This window comes from Bison bison, unplaced genomic scaffold (genome assembly GCF_000754665.1).
Source record: "Bison bison bison isolate TAMUID 2011002044 unplaced genomic scaffold, Bison_UMD1.0 scf7180017864323, whole genome shotgun sequence".
Lineage (NCBI taxonomy): Eukaryota > Metazoa > Chordata > Mammalia > Artiodactyla > Bovidae > Bison > Bison bison.
This window is the reverse complement of record NW_011494895.1, coordinates 2,566,772-2,583,553: the sequence shown is the minus strand read 5'-3', so window position 1 is coordinate 2,583,553 and position 16,782 is coordinate 2,566,772. Positions and strand designations below refer to the sequence as shown.

General features: G+C 46.1%; 1 protein-coding gene across 4 annotated transcripts in view; it reads right to left on the bottom strand.

Annotated features, from left to right (window-relative positions):
* The window catches only part of SFMBT2 (Scm-like with four mbt domains 2), a 178,164-nt gene that overhangs the window by 145,805 nt on the left and 15,577 nt on the right, over nucleotides 1-16,782 (bottom strand). For all 4 annotated transcript variants that reach the window (XM_010853150.1, XM_010853147.1, XM_010853148.1 and 1 more), the window contains exons 2-4: nucleotides 15,664-15,817; nucleotides 9,764-9,858; nucleotides 6,265-6,505 (exon numbers count right to left, since the gene is read on the bottom strand). In XM_010853150.1, the coding sequence (XP_010851452.1) occupies nucleotides 6,265-6,505; nucleotides 9,764-9,858; nucleotides 15,664-15,763 (436 nt within the window). In that variant the 5' untranslated portion in view covers nucleotides 15,764-15,817. The remainder of the gene's footprint in view (nucleotides 1-6,264; nucleotides 6,506-9,763; nucleotides 9,859-15,663; nucleotides 15,818-16,782) is intronic.

Below are 16,782 nucleotides of genomic sequence, written 5' to 3'. Positions count from 1 at the left end.
AAGAGGAGAAGGGGATGACAGAGGATGAGATGGCTGGATGGCATCACTGACTCAATGGACGTGAGTCTGAGTGAACTCCGGGAGTTTGTGATGGACAGGGAGGCCTGGCGTGCTGTGATTCATGGGGTCGCAGAGTCCGAAACGACTGAACTGAACTGATACAATTATAATATTTTCATCAAAAAATCTAACGTGCAAAAATAAAAATTTTAAACTGCTGTGTCTTCAGAGAAGAATCTGTGTGAAGGGTTGACTTCTCCCAGAAAGAGGGACTCTCCAGCAGGAAGCTCTGAACTTCCTCAGCAACCACAGGTCTTCTGTCTCTCCAGGAAACGGTCACGGGACTAGAATGGCAACTCTGCCCTGGGCCTGCAGCCTGCTGGCCTCCCCCATCAGACTGTGGACTTGCCAAACCTCCACAGCAGGGTGAGCCAATGTGTTACAATAAATCTGGGTAGGTTGGGTGGGGTGTATGTATGTGTACGCTTCTATTCGTTTTGATTCTCTGGAAAACCCTGATCAACACAACACCAAACTCTACTCTGAAATCCCACTGTCTAAGCCCCCAGGACTTTGCATACAAGCTGTATTTGCCCAGCTTTCACAAGGTTCTAGGCTCAGGGCACAATCCATGCACACATCAGTCACTTGCTGAGAACTGGAGTCAAACAAGGCAGACTGTCCCAGAGACCAAACAGAAGGACGCAAACTGGAGAAATGACCCTGGAACAGAGGCACGGTCACGGAAAGAGGGCACAACCCTGGAAGGTCGGCAAGGCCCAGGAACGTGGAGTCATGATGAGAGCCTTCATAAGAAGCAGTGTGAGGTCAAGAGGCTTGTTTAGGAACTCAGAGGAAGAAGAGAAATTGAAGTGCACCTCTTCAAAAGGCTAGAAGGAGGTAGAAGCGTGATGGAGACCAGAAAGATGGCACTGAGGTTTCCTAGACAACAACACTGGACAGACGCCCTGGAGAGAGGACACTGAGGGCTCCTGGACAGATGATACTGAGGGCCCCTGGACAGAGGACACTGAGGGCCCCTGGACAGAGGACACTGAGGGCTCCTGGATAGACGATACTGAGGGCCCCTGGACAGAGGACACTGAGGGCTCCTGGACAGATGGCACTGAGGGCCCCTGGACAGAGGATACTGAGGGCTCCTGGACAGAGGACACTGAGGCTCCTGGACAGATGATACTGAGGGCCCCTGGACAGAGGACACTGAGGGCTCCTGGAGAGATGGCACTGAGGGCCCCTGGACAGAGGATACTGAGGGCTCCTGGACAGAGGACACTGAGGCTCCTGGACAGATGATACTGAGGGCCCCTGGACAGAGGACACTGAGGGCTCCTGGAGAGATGGCACTGAGGGCCCCTGGACAGAGGATACTGAGGGCTCCTGGACAGAGGACACTGAGGCTCCTGGACAGAGGATACTGAGGGCCCCTGGACAGAGGACACTGAGGCTCCTGGACAGAGGATACTGAGGGCCCCTGGACAGAGGACACTGAGGGCTCCTGGACAGAGGATACTGAGGGCCCCTGGACAGAGGACACTGAGGGCCCCTGGACAGAGGACACTGAGGGTCCCTGGACAGAGGACATTGAGGCTCCTGGACAGAGGATACTGAGGGCCCCTGGACAGAGGATATTGAGGGCTCCTGGACAGAGAACACTGAGGGCCCCTGGACAGAGGACACTGAGGGCTCCTGGACAGACGGCACTGACGGCTCCTGGCTCAGGGTCAGAGAGCAGGGAGGTTCACTAGTCAACGTCAAAACTGGGGAAAACGGCAGTCCCCAAGGACCCACTGTGCCAAGGGGGGTGAGCCTGTCTGAAGGTGAGTGGAGACTTCTCTTGCTCTGTACTAGGGTCACAGTAGTAAAGGGTCTGCCCATAGCAGGAACAGGGTCCACTGAGAGCTGAGAGCCCCCCACAATGGACCACCAGGACCAAAGCCCAGTCGGGAGCAGCCGGAGGCCAAGATCCCTAAGTGGGAAGTAGGGGAGCAAGGAAGAGAGCTGACGGGTGGGCTTGGGACTCTGACAGCATTAACCGTGTGGAATAGGGACCAGACCACAGGGCAAGGAAACCCACAGGACTAACTCACCCTCACTTCCACAAAGAATTAAACACTAGCCTGATTTAAAGTACATATGCTGCAGGGTTAGGAAGCAAAAGAAAATAAACACATTTATGACTAACACCAAAAAGGAAAATCTCATAGTCCCGCTCTGTGCTTACGATTTTCCCATGGTGCAGAAAAACCCAAATAGCATCTGATACAATTTACATAACTTTACATAATCTCACGATTACCATTTGGCAAGGAAACTCCAGAACAGATCTCTTCTTTTATTTGCCTCCAAAAAATGACAAAATGGAAAACAGTCTGGACGGAAGTTTTCCATCCTCTTCTTAAAAATCTCAAAAAGCCAAATCCACCACTTTTCCTAATAATAATTTTCTTGAATTTTTCACATTAAACCATCTAACATTTAGTCAACTCCAAGAGTCCACTTAGATTTACCCTTTCTCTTTGACTCTATAGTATATATATTTAATTTTCTTATTAGTGTACAAATCAAATTCCAGTTACAGTATTAGACAGCCAATGAAAACAATGTGATTGTTTAGGTTTTGCTAGTATTGGTAAAATGTCGTTAAATTTTTTTAAAAAATAGGAATTTTAAATGCTGATTGTCTCATGTAACACAAAGTCTAGTTTGAGTCCACAGTTATACAAGGGTTGCTGCTGCTGCTGCTAAGTCGCTTCAGTCGTGTCTGACTCTGTGCGACCCCATAGACGGCGGCCCACCAGGCTCCCCCATCCCTGGGATTCTCCAGGCAAGAACACTGGAGTGGGTTGCCATTTCCTCCTCCAATGCATGAAAGTGAAAAGTGAAAGTGAAGTCGCTCAGTCGTGTCCAACTCTTACAGACTGGTAAGTTCTGTCACCCACTCATATTATAGGGTCTTGTGTACCAAAGGCCACATCTCTTATTTCACAATCAACTATAGCCAAAACAATAATTCCCCCAAATAGTCCAGCACCAGCTTCACAACCAGGCAGCATCCAGTCCCACAACCTAACAGAAGGCACAGTCACACTTTCTCCCAACACTTCATGAATAAACATCCCTGTATTCAAATAAGTTACCTATTAACTAACTCCAGTCATTCTGATTCAACCTAGAACGGCAAATGGAGTCATTCTGGCAAGACTGCAGAGTTTGCAATTCAAATTATGGAAATTTTAATAATGGGGAAAATAAAAATTAGTGGCATGAATCCTAAGGCACCAGAATTCCAATACTGTCCTTGCAACAGTAGAAAGCGCACATAAATACGATACCTCTCAATGTATAAGCCAGGGGCCGGGAGGGTAGGCATTACTTGGACGGGCATCCTCGAATGTGTTTACATGCAATCTCACAGGAGCATTCCTTTCCGGGATTCTGCGGGTACCTGCCAGGATGCCAAAGCTCCCCAAGCCCAGACGTTAAGAGGCAATGTTGTTACTTCTGAACAAATAACAGTCAAACAGTCACTGGGTTAAACGATTTCCTTACATTATCACCATAAACAATAATTATTTGGCAGCTGCCCTTTGCAAGCGTGAACGTGCTTATGAATAAATCGAGCTGTATTGATTCAGCAAGCTGAAATGCTTTACATTTTGCTCCGGTATTAAGAGCTATCATCCTCCACTGCACTTAGTGAGGCTTTAATGTACTGTGCTCCTTAATACTTTTAATAAGAAAGATTAGTGGCTATTAGCTCTGGAGCAGGAACACTGCTCTTGGAATGGCCAGTGGGTCACTAAACCCAAGTCTCTCTGAACCTGTCTTTATTAAAGGTTCTCTCTTAACAAACTACCACAGGGCTGCTGCCATGCTGCTTCCTCCCTCCTAACACCAACGGTGTGCTGATGGCCTGCACTGATTCAAAGGTTAATCTCACTTACAAGGGCAAGGCAGGGACTTCCCTGGTGGACCAGTGGTTCAGAACCTGCCTTGCAATGCATCGGACGCTGGCTCAATCCCTGGTCAGGGAACTAAGGTCCCATATGCCACAGAGCAACTAAGCCTGCGTGATCAACCAGGTATAGTTGTGGGATGTACTTGGTTCTCTGTACGCAAGATTTTCCACCTACTAAGCCCATACGCCACAACTAGAGAGTCTGTGCACCTTGATGAAGTTCCCCTATGACTCAACAAAGATGTCACATACCACAACTAAGACCCAAGGCAGCCAAAATAAATGCAAACAAACAAAAAGAGCAAGGCAGGAACATACAGGACTGCAAAAGATGCCACATGCTTGGTAAACGATCATCTAAAATTTTAAAAATGACCCTTTTTCAGGGAGGTGACTTTGGAAGACAGAAAGCTACTTGAAGAATCCCAAAATGACCTGAAAGACTGGGGCCCTGCACCCTACATGTGACCGGAGAAGGCAGTCCTCTCCCTTCCCCATTAATAAAATCACCCAAAACTCCCGTCCTCTCGCTTGATCCAGCAGTATGTTGAAACTGACATCCACGTCTTGACTAGGCTCTCAGAAACTGAGGGCTCCCAGATCTCAGGGTTCCAAAGAGGAAGCAGAGTCTACAATTCTGTATCGGGTGAAATTCTATCCATGGCAGGCAAGAAAGGACTCAAACGCTCATCATGATTTCCCCACCGAGTTTGCTCCCTGATCCACAGAAACATCACCGGCCCCAACAGTCACAAAGAAACCTGACTTCTGTGCTTTGCACGACTCCCGGGCTGGAATTCCACCGATTTTAATCCCACAGCAAACTCCACGCTTCGTGTACCCAACAGCAAAACCCGTGCCCTCCTCCCCTCTCCTTCCCGAGGATCACAAACCAAGGCAGGTCACATTGGAAAGCTCTTTAGAGATTATACACTAGCACCTCTCATTTCAAAGAGGAGAAGATGGAGAGGTCTTACCCAGGTCCCTACAGGAAATGGCGGACAAGAACTCCCATGTCTGGCTCCACCTCCATGTTCCTGCTTTTCCCACCCCGTGATTCCTGGGATCAGTAAGAAAATCTTTAACCACACAGCATCTCAAACAAATACATGAGGTGTCACGGACCACTTTCACTTGTGTTAAATAGTCTGGGACGCCTTTCAAGTTTAACCATGACAAAGATCAAGCAGGTACAGCTGTGGGATATACCGTGCGATGAGCTCTGCAAGACAGAAAACCACACCACCAAGAATCCTTGTGCAAAAACACATCCCACGATTCCCTCTGGAACGAGCTGCTATCTCTGGCTACAAAGCAATGATTATCCTGCACTACAGCAATCAATAAACCTCTTGCCCCGTGAACCTGCGACTTCCTGACTTTGTTCTCTGTACGCAAGATTTCCAAGCCGTGTATCGATCACCTACTCAATTTTGTTAAAAGTTCTCTAAAACGAGCAATAAGGAAATTCTCCAATTAGCATCACTTGGGATGGTCTGAACAGACTTCAGATCTTTCAGTCACATTAATGGTGTCTCTTTCTCACGGGGTTTCCCCATTTTTCACTTGCAATTTGTCATTTTAAGTGTGCCTGGGTCTTGCCTAAGAGCACGAAGTCAAGAGGATACAAATTTGATGGTGTTTCTGAAACTAGGGTGGATGCCACATTTTTCACCCAAGCGAGAAAGAGAATTGATTCATCAACTCTGCCCTCTTTTCTAAAGCTACAACGTGGATTTTTTTTTTTTTTTTAACTAAATGAACCCATCAGCTCTTAAGAGTATTAAAATTCTGTACCCTGGAACTTCTCTCTAAAACGACCCCCTGGAGGATGTATTATAAAGTGAAGAAGCCCACTCACATCTTCTCCAAGTGTTTTAAAAGTGTCAAAATTTAAGAGTAAGGCTTGAGATAAGCAAGGACGGCAAAAAGGCAGGATTTCACCCAGAAACAAGGCAAGATAACCCATCAGCAGGAAATAGAGAACAAGACCTCCACTGTCAGCATCACTTCGGCCTTCCTTTCCCTATCTCCAAAAACCCACACAAGGACTGATTAAGCTCAAAGGTTATAAAGGGCCATGGTGGGTTCAGCCATCAGGTTCAGCTCCAACTCTTGAAAACGCACCCAGCTCTCCCTTAGTCCAGTACCCTCAGGCTGAAGCCACTCAAGAACAGATCGTGAAAATGGTGGATCTTCCAGGAAATCACAGTTATCAAATCGCTATGAGGTTTGTCTCTGAGCATCACAAGTGATGCCCGAGAGCTGGGCCAGCCCATGCTCACCGTCCGGGGGCATGAGGGTCTTGTTGTTCTGCGTGCACCACCCCACGGGGTGCAGGTCTGCAATCACCACATCACACCAGAAGTCAGCCCGGCGGTCCTCCCCGTAACCACAGTAACGCAGCAGCAGCAGCTGCCCGCAGGTGGTGATGACCGTGGCCACCCAGTACGTGTCCGGGTTCTTCTTGTTGGCCACCTCCAGCTTCATCCCCGGCTGGAAGTTGCTCTGAATGCTGATCTCAACCTTAAAGAACCAAAAACACAAGAAGTCCATCACACGCTAGACACATAACATCCAGAAAATAACAAGAACGATTACAAACATTAACACTTAATATTTGTTTCCTGAGACCATCACCGCCTAAGAGAAATATAATGTGAACCACTGGTGAGTCATTAAATTTCCTAGTAGCCACTTCAAAAACAGATAAAACAGATGAAATTAATTATAGTAATGTATTTTATTTAACCCAAAGGATCCCAAGTAGCATCATTTCAAGATGTAAGCAACATAAAAAAATAGTAATGAGAAAGTTTACATTCTTATTTTCCAAGGAAGACTCTGAAATCTGGTGTGCATTCTACACTTAACGGCACGTCCTGTTACGAAACAGAACTTGGGTCTGTTAGTCAGACGTCCAGTAAAGTCAATCGACAGACTGGGCTGTGGTGCAGGAAAGTACAGCATTTACTGCAGGGCCAAGCAAGAAGAATGGGCAGTTCATGCTCAAAAGACCAAACTCCCTGGGTTTTTAAGGCAAGGTTAGGGATGTGGACCACAAAGTATGCAATCAGCTAACGCACAATTCTCTGACTGGTTGGTGCTGAGGTAACAGGGTGATGTGTTCAGAAACTCAATCATCAACCTTCTGGTTCTGACGTGTCTGGGGTCCACATGCTGCTGGCTGCCATGCAGTTAACCTCTTCTAGCTGGTGGGGGTTTTGGTATCTGCAAAACTACTCAAGGATCATGCTCAGGATATTATCTGTAGCCCATGAGGAGGAATTAAGAGTCCTTGACTTTGTTTTATGGCTGAACTATTATTATTTAGGGCTTCACTGGTAAAGAATCTACCTGCAAAAGCAGACGACACGGGTTGGATCCTTGGGTTGGGAAGATCCTCTGGAGGAGGAAATGGCTACCCACGCCAGGATTCCTGCCTGGGATATCCCATGGACAGAGGAGTCTGGCAGGCTACAGTCCATGAGGTCCCAAGAGTCAGACATGACTTGGCAACTAAACAACAACAATTATTATTTTGTCTTTTCCCTTGTTCATTTTTCTTACTTCTCTGATTAAATCTGCTCTTTGAAACTCAGAGAAGACCTTAGGAGGCTAAAGCGTTGGAATTAGGAACATGGGTATTTGTCCCCAGGAAGGTCCTGTAGTGTCCTGCTCACTTTCATTCTCAATTTGGACGACACACTTTCCAAGTGCTAGATAGCACGTGGCTAGATAGCATGTGAACGGTGCAGCCTTAGAAAATGGATTTTTTTTTTTTTTTAAATTAAGGGTTATCATCTATGAAGGGGCTTCCCAGATGGTGCTAGTGGTAAGGAACCCACCTGCCAATGCAGGAGACTTAATAGACAAGGGTTCAATCCCTAGGTTGGGAAGATCCTCTAGATGGCAACCCACTCCAGTATTCTTGCCTGGAGAATTCCATGGACAGAAGGGCCTGGCAGGCTGCAATCCATTAGGTCACACCAAGCTGGACACGACTGAAGCAACTTAGCACGCACACAGGCGCGTCTATGACTATTTGCCAGCCCTCCCCACAGAAGAAAGCTTTCCAGCCTTGCAAGCTACAATATTCTAGAGCAGGCACATCAGATGTCCCTGAGTATCTGCTGTGCAGAGATGATGGGATTATAAACTGTTCACCCATGGGTCCTCTGCAGTACAGGACACTATACCATGATTGAAAGGGAGGGAGGGGAACAGACTGGATTAAAGAGAACAGCACTGACTTCATACAGAGATATTGGTAACTTCCCGGTACAGAAAGGAAGGAAAAGTTTTGGGTCAATTGTTATTTAGTTGCTAAGTCATGTCCAACTCTTGGTGATCCCATGGACTGGAGCCCTCCAGGCTCCTCTGTCCATGGGATTCCTCAGCAAGAATCCTGGAGTGGGTTGCCATTTCCTTCTCCAGGGGATCTTTCCAACCCAGGGATAGAACCCACATCTCTGCATTGGCAGGTAGTTTCTTTACCACTGAGCTTCCAGGAAGACCTACCTCATTCCTAAAGTGCCTGGAGAAATCCACCAAGTCCTCCTGGCACCAGAAAAGGCTCGCGTTACAATGGCTTTGGCAAAACGGAAACCACTTGGTATGCCAGGTGAGTTCTAGTTTTGTTACGTTTTAATATTTGGCTGCTGGTTTCACTAAATGGCCACGATCCCATTCATAATAAACCAGTAATTATAACAATCTAAGTGTCAGTGTTAAAAAGCAATCAGGAATGCAATCCACCTTTAACGAGGTCATGCAAGTTTAATAAGGTCTTAAATTCTTTTTCAAAAAACACTTCCCCTCCAAAAAGAATAAAATGTTGCATTAAAATAAAGTGTTTTCCTAATTCAGCAAAAGAGCCAGAGGGAAGACCAGGTAGAGAAAGTCCCCCAATTTGCTTATGATGGCTAAATCTCTGCCTTGGGAAGCCTGGTATGGGGAGGGTCGGGGGGAGGAATGTCTCTCATTATTAAATTTTCATTTCCAGTAAAGCAAAGAGTAAAACCCAGGAACTTGGGTCCTAGAAAGTTACTCTTTTTCTTGCTAATGATGTAGCACCAAAATCTCCTATCTAAGCAAACACTGGATGAAAACTTGTTTTTTTTTATTTCCTGGGACTTGCCCTCTGCTTGGCACACTATTTGCATTGTTCAAAAAAAGTATTGATGAGGGTGATTTTTTGGTTTGCTCCAAATGTTTCCTGAATACTTCTGGCATTTCCTATAATTAGGCTCATCTATCCACAAATGGCTAGATGGCTTTTTAGGTGTCCTTTCAAAGTAAAAATATCAATGCAAAATTAAAATATACAGTCATTAAGCCTCCTAAAAAGACATGACTTGTAACACCTACTTGCCTAGTTTGCTTTTATTTGCTCACATCAACCTTACCTGTCTCCATCCCCCAGACGGACGGAAACACAGCCTTCTGCTCTGGCTTTTTGAGGCACAAAACAAGGCTGAAACCCGTGAGCACCTGCCCTGGGCAGGATCAGAGCAAGGCTCACCCCCCGCTCACCTCCTCATCTCCTCCGTATTTCTAAGAAACTGTTAGTCGCTCAGGTGTGTCCTATTCTCTGCGAACCCATGGACTCCTCTGTCCATGGAATTCTCCAGGCAAGAATACTGGAGTGGGCAGCCATTCCTTTCTCCAGGGGATAAATCTGGGCCAAATTTATCTTCCCTTTTCATTCCCTTTCGCAAAACAGGTTTGGCATCTCCCACACCCCAAACGCAAACCAGAAGAAGTGACATCACCACCACTTACATGTTTGAAGGATGTATGTGGGGCTGCACTGGCTCCCGTCTCTTCCAAGTACTCCCCCCAGTTAAAGCCGGTCTCCTCCAAACTGGAGCCTTCTTCTGTGGAAAGATCAAAAAAAATTAAAATTTTTTAACATTTAAAAAAAACACCCAAAATAAAAACCAAACCAAAAACAAACAAACAAACAGAAAATCAATACTAGCAAGAAGAATGGAAAGGCACTGGCCTTCCACGAAAATCAGAAACTCTTTGGTGCAAGAGAGGAACAAATTCAACGTGTACATGGGTACTGCTGAATTCTTTTTCAAAGTTCTCATTTGCTGGTTTTAGAAACAGAAGACTGGAAAGAGACATAGAGGTAACCTAGGAGTGTGTCTATGTATGCTCAGTCACGTCCCACTCTTTGTGACCCCGTGGACTGCAGCCCGCCAGGCCCCTTTGTCCATGGGATCTCCCAGCAAGAATCCTAGAAGAGGGCTGCCATCTGCTCCTCCAGAGGATCCTCCCTACCCAGAGACCAAATGGTCTCCTGCAGCTCCTGCACTGGCAGTCGGGCTCTTTACCACTGAGCCACCCAAATGTCCATCAGTAGACCAATGGATGAAGATGTGATACAATCGAATATTACTCAACCATAGAAGGGGAGAAATGGGGTTATTTGTAGAGATGCAGATAGACCTAGAATCTGTCATAGAGTGAAATAAGTCAGAAAGAGAAAAACAAATATCGTCTATTAACACGTATATGTGAATCTAGAAAAATGGTGCTGATGAACTTCTTTGCAGGGCAGGGACAGAGACACAGAAAACGGACATGTGGCCACAGAAGGGGAAGGTGGCACAAATCAGGAGGTTGGGATTACCATGCGGACACTTTTGGTGCTGTCCAGACCTGACCCTAAGGAGCCCGCGTCAGGACCAGAGGAGACCTGACGGCTCCAGTCCCTGGAAGCAGCGGGGAGACCACAGGCAGGGCTTAATCTCAAGTTCAACTCTGAACCCACTCCCCAGAACTCCTGATCCTCCACAAGATTCTCACCTAAACTGTCACCAAAAAGGCTGTTTCTGCCCAATGTGAATTCATTACAAGCTACATTTCCACTCTCCTCTCCCACTAAAACAGGCCACAGCAGCTCTGGCGCTCACCCAGGCATTCACGCCCGTCAATCAAGAAAGGACAAGGTATTATCAGGGCCCTCCTGATCAGTGAGATCAGTGCTCGGGAAAGCACAGGTGCTCTCTATCATCTAAACAAATTTCTGAGGGACTCCTCTGGAGGTCCAGGGGTTAAGAATCCGCCCTTCCAATACAGAGGGTGCGGGTTCGGTCCCTGGTCGGGAAGCTAAGATCCCGCAATGCCTTGGGGCCAGACTTCAGTGCTGTTAACTCTTAAGTATGCTGTTTTAGAAGGTCTTGTAGGTCTTCATGGGGTCACAAAGAGTTGGACACAACTAAGTGACTGAACAAGAATGCTGTTTAACAATAAAATCATGCACAAAGTTGAAGATTACCCACAAGACACCCTCTTGGAAACTGTAGCAATGACACCTCCTCAGCCACCTGTGCCCTGAGCAGCTGATTCTCCAAAGACATCTCAAAAAGCAACACATAAACACACAATGTTTATGAACGGAGGTCTCATAAACCCACAGCAAATATTTACAGCTGATTCATAAACCTCTTAAACCCATCCACATTTTATCAAGGAAACTCTCGACAATCTCTCTTTGCACAAGAACCGGTGGGAGGCATTTCTCATGATGTGATGTAATGCAAACAGACTATGACGAGCTACGACGGAAATGTCACGATTTAAAAGAAAGGAGAGTTTATTAGTGGTGATCCATTTCTAGAATACAGAACGCTGGGTATGTGACCAGAATCATTCCTATTAACTAGAAAAAGAATACTGAACACTTTACTGAGAAGTGGACATGCAGACTTTACAGTGAAAGATGGAATCAACACAGGACTTACCCATCTTTTTTTAAGGGATCAGATCTTGGGTTGTAGACTATTACCATCTGAAATAAGACTAACTTTGCAAGGGGAAAAAAAATTTTTTTTTGGCCATGAAACATGTTGAATCTTAGTTGCCCAACCAAGAACTGAACCTGTGCCCCCTAAATGGAGTCTTAACTAGGCTGCCAATGAAGCCCTTTGCAAGCAAAATATTAAACCTATTTCCAGTACCCAGTCAAGGAACAGAAAACCAGCAGGTTTAGAGTAAATGAAATCTTACAGGGCACCTTCTTGTGTGCTAGATATTTAAGTGGAAAGAGAAAGGAAGAAGACACTCAATCTTCATCATTCTAACTGCTGACAGTCCCTAGGATCACAAGGTTTAGAAAACCGTTCTACTGTTGCAATGAGCCGACTTGTTGGAAAAGACCCTGATGCTGGGAAAGATGGAAGGCAAAAGGAAAAAGGGGTGACAGAGGATGAGAGGGTTGAATGGCCTCACCGACCCAATGGGCGTGAGTTTGAGCAAAACTCCAGGAGATAGTGAAGGACAGGGAAGCCTGACGTGCTGCAGTCCCTGGGGTCACAGAGAGCCACACAAGACTTAGCCACCGCACTGTAAGTACCCTGAACAGACACACGTATGGATGACACTCAGCAAGGACTAGCCAACGTCCATCCTAGGTCTGAGTTCACGGCTGCAGGACCACACCCGGGTGGCGGGGAGGACAAAACACAAGGCCCTCAAGGCTGTCTCGGCTTTCCAGACCCCAAGAAGGCCGGAGAGACTTTCCAGAAAAAAAAAAGAAAACACCCCATTCTCCTAGTTAGGGAGGCAACAACTGTTCAAAGAGACTTTAAAAGGGGAGGAGGGAGAATATTATTGGGTCACACTGAACTAGTCCCCAGCAGGAAGAGTAAGAGATCTGGAATTTTCTACGAAGAATGTTGATTCCTTTCCTTCCCAAATAGCAGAACCCATGGAACTCTGGTTCAGTCGCAAAGTCGCATCCAACTATTCACATTGGTATACCCCTAATACAAAAAATATATCTATCAAGCCCACATTTCCAGCATAATTCTTTCCCTCAGTGGCTTGCCCTGTCTGAATGTGCAATGCCACTCTATCTGCAGGCTTCATCAGCAAGTTACATTGAGCTGGTCTGAAAAAAGAACGTCAAGGAATCTCCACCAGCACACTGTTCTGCCTGCTTTCATCACTGCAACTGAAGAAATGGAGAGTTCCAGGAATCCGATCCCGACCCAACTTTCTCCTCTGAGCCTCGTACCAGAGCTGCCCAGGCTGTCCGCTGGGGAGGCCTCGGAGCATCCATGGGGCTTATCCTGGAGGTGGCCTCAGGGCCCCCGGGAGGAGGAGGAATTTTACATGGTAACCCTGAATATTCTTTGGAAGCACCGTTGCTGAAGCTGAAGCTCCAATACTTTGGCTACCTGATTCAAAGAGCTGACTCATTAGAAAAGACCCTGATGCTGGGAAAGACTGAAGGCAAAAGGAGATGGGACGGCAGAGGATGAGATGGTTGGATGGCATCATTGACTCAGTGGACATGAGTTTGAGCAAACTCCAGGAGATAGTGAAGACAGAGGAGCCTGAAGTGCTGCAGTCCCTGGGGCCACAAAGAGTCAGACACGACTTAGGGACTGAACAACAATTTCATTGAGGGGACTCGAGTGTCATGGGCCCCAACTACTACTTGAGCCTTCCTTAAAATGAGGCAAAATGAAAAATAAAAAAGCTGTTTATGAGACACAGAGTCCTCTGTGTGAAGCTGAAGTTTTCATAGCAAAAAGTGGATCATTAAGCAGGAAACTGCAGCAACTGGGAGCAAGCGTGGGGGACCCCCAACTACACAAACACCCAGGAGCAAGCACGTTAAGACTCATGGTCTCATTAAAATGCAAAGACACATCTTGTAACTTTTCAGATGGAGGTCAAATCTCCCAGAAGTTAATGGTCATTTTTTAATGAAATCTCCAGAGCAATGTTTATGATTCAGAGCCGAGCTGTCCTTATAAAAGTTGCTGTTATGTAAATATCACAAACCTTTATTTTTAAAAAATCATCTTTTTTAAATAAACTCTTTTTTACGTCAGTAGTTAAAAAAAGATGCATGTGTAAATTCACTGGTTAAATAGAAAATTCAATCAGAGATATCCATTGCTTTGTTTGGGATTTCTTAAAAGGAGAAATATTTTAGCACAAATTCACAGAACCTAAATATCTTTCACATCATGCTCTTTAGGACTTGGTGCTTTTACTGCTGTGCTCCAGGTTCAGGCCCTAACAGGGGAACTAGGATCCCTCAAGCCTCGAGGTACAGCCGGAAAAAAAAAAAAAAGAAGGAAAGAAAGGGTCTTGGGAAGGGGCATCCGAAAACTGGGCAGATCGCCCTGGCCCTCTCTTTCTGGGCACATGGGAGACAATTTTACTCGGTCACCTCCCTTGCAGCGGCCAAAACCCACGACTAGTTCTAGTCAAGAGATTGGGAGCAAAGGTCTCCTCTGGGCTTGAGTATTTAAACGTTGATTCAAGCCCCTCCAACCGGGCTCACCCCTGTGAGGATAGACCTCGGAGCACCGTGGGGCTCGAGCTTTTAAGCGCTGATTCAAGCCCCTCCAGCCCGGCTCACCCCTGTGAGGACAGACCTCGGAGCACCATGGAGAGATGACAGCCCTAAAGAGGGTATGGGAGGACTTATCGGACAGAGCCTCCACTGGCCCTGCTCAAACGATATGGCCGATTTATAAGCACTTACTGTGTTAAGCTACTGAGGTTTTATTTTCTATTGGAGCACAGCTGATTTGCAATGTTGTGCTCATTTCAGGTGTACAGCAAAGTGACCCAGTTACACATACATACACACACACCCCACACACACATATATATACTTTATCAGATTCTTTTCCGTTATGGTTTATTACAGAATATTGAGTAGAGTACCCTGTGCTATATACAACAGCATGTTGTTGTATCTATTATATATATAGTAGTGTGTATATGTTAATCCCAGCCTCCTAATTTACCCCCTCCCTCTTTCCTCATTAGTAAACTTAAGCTTGTTTTCTATGTCTTTGAGTGCCTTTGTTTTGTAAATAAGTTCAATCTGTACTATTTTTTAATTCCATATATAAGTGATATCATATGATATTTGTCTTTCTCTGACTGCCTTCACTTAGTATGATAACCAGTCTCTAGATTCAAATATGTTGCTGCAAATGGCAGTATTTCATTCTTTTTGTGGCTAAGAGTCCATTCGCATCTAGGTACCACATCTTCTTCACCTATTCATCTGTCGGTGGACACTTAGGCTGCTTTCAAATCTTCACTACTGTCAATAGTGCTGCACCAACAGTGGGGTGCATTTATCTACAGTTTTGTCCAGATATACGCCCAGGATGGGGACTGCTGGATCACAGAGCCATTGAGATTTTGAAGTGGAGAAGGCAATTGCACCCCACTCCAGTACTATTGCCTGGAAAATCCCATGGACGGAGGATCCTGGTAGGCTGCAGTCCATGATGTCGCTAAGACTCGGACATGACTGGGCGACTTCACTTTCACTTTTCACTTCCATGCACTGGAGAAGGAAATGGCAACCACTCCAGTGTTCTTGCCTGGAGAATCCCAGGGACGGGGGAGCCCGGTGGGCTGTTGTCTATGGGGTCGCACAGAGTCGGACACGAAGCGACTTAGCAGCAGCAGCAGTCACCTTATTATAACCTAGCCTGCTCTGTCTAGTATTTTGAACCCAATTTTGCATTAACTTTCAAGCTGCCATATGCTTATAAATATCCCTGAAGATCTCAGAACAAGCAGTATGTAAACCCTCAGAATACTGCCCCAATGTTTTCTAAACATTCTCGGGAAAATACCGGTCAAGACCTCAAAGGGCCAAATTCGTATAGGAAACAAACTCCCACCTGAATCAAGATCTCCATTACGATCTGCGGAGCTCTGATGTTTTTCCAAGGGTGAGGATGAAGGGTCCTGCATACTGGAAATTGACACACTGCCCTCCATTCTTAACGGCTGTGATCAAGGTCTTCTCTTAATTCATCCTGTAGGAAGAGTTACCTAAGGGAAACCAGCAACAGCAAAGTCAGAGCACTGTAATCGTAACCACGAATTTCTGAACTCTCCAAAACTAATGCTACCCCATCAAAGCTCCACCATTTCATTACAACATGCAGGGTATGACGTCATGTTAGCAACAAAAAATACCAGGACTGAAGACTAAAGAGCACATACCCGCACAAGGTCAACAACAAGGTCACAGCACAGCAAAAGCACCCATTTTCTCCAGGTCATCACCACCAGTAAGATGGACACATTTTTCATCAATCAACAGAATTGCCATTCAATCAACAAAATTGCCATTTCAACCCCCAAATCTACCTTGGCAGCATTAGTAAGACACTCCGCGATCCACCTTCTCCCTCCTTCTCAGGAGGAACCGCACCCACCTCCCATCCCCTGCCCCGGCCTCAGCATCCCCACACACAGGGAAGGTAACTGGTATCTCACAAGTGATTTGTTACCAAAACCAGATAAAGCATCACTGCATGCCAATAACGTGCTTTCTGACCAACTGCACTTTTCCTGTAATAAGATGGCGATTCCACACTTGCATTCTGATAGAATTGGTAGGAAAACAGGCAAAATTACAGCCGATTCTCACAGAATCCTACAATCTGGTTTGTGTACTTCACAGCCAGTGAAATACTCAGGTGCTATTATTACGAAGAGTCAGCCAGTGAGGGCTGATTTGCCAAAATAGGGACCCGATCCTTGCACTTCACTCTGCAGGCAAAAGTGGGCACTGCAGGGGAAGCGAAACGATCAGGTTTGTTTCAGAAAAATCATTAGAGCAGCTGCATGCCAGACAGATGGACAGACAGGGAGAGACTGAATGGAAACAGACAGAAAACAAGAACATGCTGAGTGACAGGGCATCATCACCTGATACAGAAAAAACGGAGAAATTACTTCCTAGTACTTTGTACCTCTTAAGCCCCTCCCCCTAACTTGCCCCTCCCCCA